The 5275-nt window shown below is 34.5% G+C and overlaps 2 protein-coding genes across 2 annotated transcripts; one reads left to right on the top strand and one right to left on the bottom strand.

Moving 5' to 3' along the window:
• Positions 1-4: 4 nt before the first annotated feature.
• Positions 5-1736, bottom strand: LOC110444796 (mediator of RNA polymerase II transcription subunit 8-B-like; the record flags this gene model as incomplete). Its single annotated transcript, XM_021489155.1, has 4 exons — positions 1652-1736; positions 1283-1401; positions 658-802; positions 5-124 (listed from the first exon to the last, which is right to left on the bottom strand). Coding segments are annotated over exons 1-4 (390 nt in total), but the record flags the coding sequence as incomplete, so codon positions are not given.
• A 13-nt stretch (positions 1737-1749) lies between these two features.
• LOC110444794 (nuclear transcription factor Y subunit gamma-like) lies at positions 1750-4711 on the top strand (the record flags this gene model as incomplete). The annotated part of the gene is made up of 4 exons (XM_021489154.1): positions 1750-1818; positions 3361-3502; positions 4000-4071; positions 4598-4711. Coding segments are annotated over exons 2-4 (324 nt in total), but the record flags the coding sequence as incomplete, so codon positions are not given.
• Positions 4712-5275: the final 564 nt, after the last annotated feature.

The following is a 5275-nucleotide window of genomic DNA, read 5'->3' on the forward strand; positions in this document are numbered from 1 at the left end:
TGTTGATAGTGGCTCTGACACTGGACTCCTGGATCTTTTTCTCAACGTCAGGTTCTGGCTTGGTTCGCAAGTAGTCTGGTACAACTTCATGGTTGAATGCAAACACTCTCCTCTCTGTTAGTTTCTGAAGACATGTTTGAATACAGTTTAATGGTGTTTGTTTCATCTGAGAATGATAACTTTGGGGTGGGGATGATACAACTACAGATATATATGCAGTTTGTATGCTCTAACAAATACTGTCCCATAACATGAGATAGTTTTACGAACAATCTACATAGTAAGGCCATATATATCACCAATGAGTAGACAATGTTCCTAAAATAGACAGGGAAGACATACAAAAAGAGTACAAACAGAAGAGATATAGATCACAACTGTGTGTTTTATACGTGCAGCAAATAGCGTTTTTTTAATGTCAGATCCTTCAAGGGGATGGGGTCAACATTAATACCCCAGTATGATCATGCAACCAGGAAGGAAAGCAGTCCGTCATCTCCATATAGGACTTTGAGCAACTCTTCAGAACAGTCAACTATTACTTTTGGTGATGACAAATAAAACTTGGATATAAAGTCATGTATTGTGAGAAAACATTGTAGCATGCATCACAGTGTTACAATGTAGTTTATCACATTGATGCCCTTGTGGACTGACCTCAAGTTCTTGGTCCCTGTCTGGGGACAGGGCCAGGGGCAGCAGGATCTGGTTTCTAAGGATTGGCACCTTTTCACTCTTCAGAAGCTTTCCAAGGGAATTCAACTGTCCCGACAACAGGGCAAAGTTATCTAGTACTGAAGGCCTACCAACGAAAACCAGCAAATTAACATCATCATCCAACAGTGAGAATTTATGATGTTTTACAACATGTTTTAAAATGTTAAAATTGTCATTTGTTAAAGACTTCAAATATTATCCTATTATCGTATTCTTAATCTAAAGTTACTATAAAGGTTAAGCAAAGATTATGTCTAAAGCAATTTTTTTAAGATTTTATATTTGATTTAAAGAAAAAGGGTATCATCAAGTTTGAAAATATTACTTTTTTCAAGTCACAACAATGTACATTAAACTTAAAGACTCCAACTTATGGGCTTCAAATAAGCCAAATGGACAATCAAACATTGAACACCTGAGAGGGGAATACCCTGACAAGGGAAATAACTCTACGTTTCATTTTTTATGTGAAAGGGGGAATGCTACAAGCAAGTAAAAGTCAAGACTTAGATAACAATCTAATTCCGTGGTTCATGTAACTGAAAGCTAAAAATAATATTTGTACCAGCTCATTGTTTGGTACTCATTTTCCAGCTTGGATAAAAAAGCAACCAGAGAGTTTTTCAAGTCCTGCACTCTCTGTATAAGTGCATCTAATGCAAGCTCCAGCTGTTTCTCTTCTTTCTACAAAATACAAATTACAATCAGACATTAACTACAATAAAGTTCTGGATTTCCTTTTTTGAAGACAATGTTTAATTTCATAGTTTGAAGAATCGATACAGGACGTTCTCTGTATAAGGTCTCGTCTTTGGACGAGAAATTAGTTATTCTTCCCCGTGTTGAAAAAAAGCAACGGTTGTACCTGGGTCCTTAAGAAGTATGTACAAATTAATCCTACCATATGATAATCGTATTCAGACAGAAATCTTACCTGCATCTTTAAGCCGATGTTGTTAGATAAATGTCCGGAAATCCAATACCGGAAGTAAGTAACTTTATGAGTGTGCGCAGAGCGTAAAATATAAATAGGTCAAACCAATTGAACGAATAAGCGCCATATTTACTTCCTCAAGACATTTTTTCCGAACAACAAGGTTGGTAAGTTGTTTTTCTGTTCAATACTTAGCAGGATTGTAGTCTATATGCTTATAAACATATCCGTTTGATTGTGACAGACGTATTGGACTTTCCCGCACTGAGGTGATCCGCTGCTGTTCTTTGTTCTCATTGGTGGGTAGGTCAGCAGTGATCTGTTGATTGGGTGTAGATTCCTGACCAATTTATTGGTCCGATGTCTCAAGAACATCGTTTCATTCGTCAGTTGGCCCTGAATGAAAACTATTTTACAAATCACACAAGCCTAACTAGACATAGTGTAACACATGTCGTCATTCAGCAGAATGAGATGCTGAGATCACATTGTTTCGTCTTAAAAGAAGGAACGTTTATAGTGATACGCCATTAATTACCTGCGTTTAGAGGCGGTCGCGATCGCCATTACATCATTACACCCTTCAGCATGACGAGACAAACATTCCGACAAGATTTGATATGAAAAAATGTTTACATATCTAGCTAGGTTAAGGTTGATCTTGACAAGCGCTAGGACAAACAGCAAAGTTTAAAACTACAAAATATTTTGATTGTACAATAAATATTTAAATATTTTCAACTTTTCAACACGAACACCCTCTAAATATCATCGAATCAAAATGAAGGGCTTATAGCCTTTTAGATACAAATATTTTCTTCAGTTAATTTTTGTACTGATATTGAAAACATACACTATATTTTTCATGTACTGCCACAGTGATCATATTGTACGTAAATAAAGCAAATCTTTTCATCAAAAACAAAAAGTTTAGCTCAAAACAAATAGGTAGGAATTACTTTGATAAGAATATACTCTGGGTTTATTTACCAACATTTCAGAGGAAGTGGCCCCAAACATCTTTGTACCTTAAAGATTCAGGTAGTTAAAAGCACAAATATATAACATCATTATACTTATTTAGAAACAAGTTTCAGAAGTAGTGAAAAGAATATATCCTTATGTCGGGGACAGTAAATTCAGTGTTCCTATTTCAACTGACAACCAGGAAATCAAATCTTAAGACAATTTCAAGATAAACACTGTGTCACATATCAGCACTTTTTCATGTCCTTGTGACAAAAGATTAGATTGAATAAATTGTTTTCCAAGGAATTTGTATGATTATGAGGCAACCAATTAAGAGTTCAGGTTTACTATCTAATTTAAGGATGACAAAAATTGGATTGAACAATGTTTCATAAGGTATTTGCTAAACTTTTCAAGGTTATAAGGCAAATTTAAGTTGGTTTACAATATTAATACTATCAAATTTAACATTCACATCTACAATCATTTGCAAACATGCACTTTTTCCATAAATGAAACTTTGAAATAGTTAATTAAATAATTTATGTATTATATAGCTCCTTTGATATTGTCTTTTGACTAAATCCAGATACATGTTTTTTGTACCCAGACTAAATCTTTTTTTATGATTCTAGAATTCTACTTTCATTGTTGGTATTTATTGAATATTAATTCGTGATTTTTTTATTTTTTAAACTCAGAATTAGTGAAATTTCAAAAATATATCCTTTATATTTCAGAGAGATGTCTGTTGAACCTACATTTCAGTCCCCAGCTAGTCAGTCCCCTGGGGCAGGGTCGGTGGCGGTCAGCGGAGAAGCCGCCCAGATGCTGACACAGTTCTGGCCAAAAGCCATGCAGGACATCCGCAATCTGAAAATGGTCAGATTTACATAATCCTTTGTGTTAACTTTACAAAGATAACGTAGATGGGTCATAGTAGGATTTAGTGGCTTCTTTTCCAAATAGAAAAATGATCCCGACAGCTTCCTGATTAAATACAGAGTCGTAGCCACCATTCTATCTAAATACTTATTGATAATCAGATATTGATTGTATTCAATAATGTTTCATACACCAGTGCAATTATTAGAATACAGTTCAACTTACAGGCAAAATTCAACATTTAACTATCTTGTCAATAAAATACACCAAAAAGAAATAAATAGGATGATCGAGCCATGCATGGCGACATTGTACCATGATAATAAAGTTACTGGTATCATCTGTACTTTTAAGTCTTTGTCTATATGCTATGTGGACAAGAGTTGTTAAGATAAGACCGGGCTGATAGATGAACAAGTAACTTGTCAAGTTGTCATGCATATGAAACAGATATAATCCCAACAAGCTAAATGATAGCTACCACTTCCTTACAGGATGACTTTAAGCAACAAGAACTTCCTCTCGCAAGAATTAAGAAGATAATGAAACTGGACGAGGATGTTAAGGTGAGTCTGCACCCAAACCAGGTCACCTGTTTATACCAACCACCTGTCTGTCAATAAGGTCTGCCTTTTTTTTTATTCAGTCATGTCACTAAAAGGTTAGACTTTTTAACTGTATGTATATCTGCTCTAGAGGATATCCCAACAGACATATTTTGTTTACTATTGAAACAAATTTTATCAACAAAGATGTCAACTCATACCGGAGCATCATAAAATGATTCTACTTGTTTGTAAAGGATTTTCTATATAATAAATGAATATATTTTATATGGAGATGGGCAGGGAGGCACTTATTTGTTATCCTAATTCCCCACATTACCTATATATCAACCTGTCTATCATTTTAAACCTTAGCTCTGAGTGTAGCTGATGAACAGACATTCGTAAAATATTTTCAGTAATTATAACTCAAGACCACTGACAAGGACAGGACGTTTAATTTTAGGATGTTAGGTATAAATAATGAGGGAGTTATCTCCCTTACACTGCAGAAATCATTGAAATGCCTTATGTTGTGCCTCCACAGATGATCAGTGCAGAAGCCCCGGTACTTTTTGCCAAGGCAGCAGAAATATTCATCAGTGAATTGTCATTACGAGCGTGGATCCACACAGAGGACAACAAGAGAAGGACACTTCAGGTGACTTATAAATTATTGTCTGCCTTATAACCATAATAGGATGATGTTAGTTGTAATTTACAAAAAAAAATGTCTTTTACTTCTGTCTTTTACACTTTAATTGAATTTTAAAAGTAGAATGTCAGTTCTTGAATAGAATAACAGCTGTTATTAAGGAAAGGTCTGAATTTCAAGAATATCATCATGCCGTTTTACGCGGAACTTTATTGAAATGAGTGTGCCTGAAAACTTTTTGATATATCAGACATATAAAAATCTCACGGGCTCTGTAGGTTGTGGTTAGAGGACTATGATATTACTACATGTAATTATACATGTACTTGTTACTGGATCCAGGTCATTTCATTCGAAATCCTATTTCCATTACATTCTTTTGGCCCTAATACAAATAATGTATATGTTTTTAACTTATATATGTGTATATATGAGTTCAAATGTTTTTAATGCTTAAAAAATGTACTGTTTATCATTCAACATGAGCAATTGTGTTGTCGTAAGAATTTTAGGTGTATATTTATGCGCAGATCTGCAGATTGACCATGTTTAAGTCTAAAAGTCTAACAC

The sequence above is a fragment of the Mizuhopecten yessoensis genome, unplaced genomic scaffold, assembly GCF_002113885.1.
Source record: "Mizuhopecten yessoensis strain PY_sf001 unplaced genomic scaffold, ASM211388v2 hete_36175078, whole genome shotgun sequence".
NCBI lineage: Eukaryota > Metazoa > Mollusca > Bivalvia > Pectinida > Pectinidae > Mizuhopecten > Mizuhopecten yessoensis.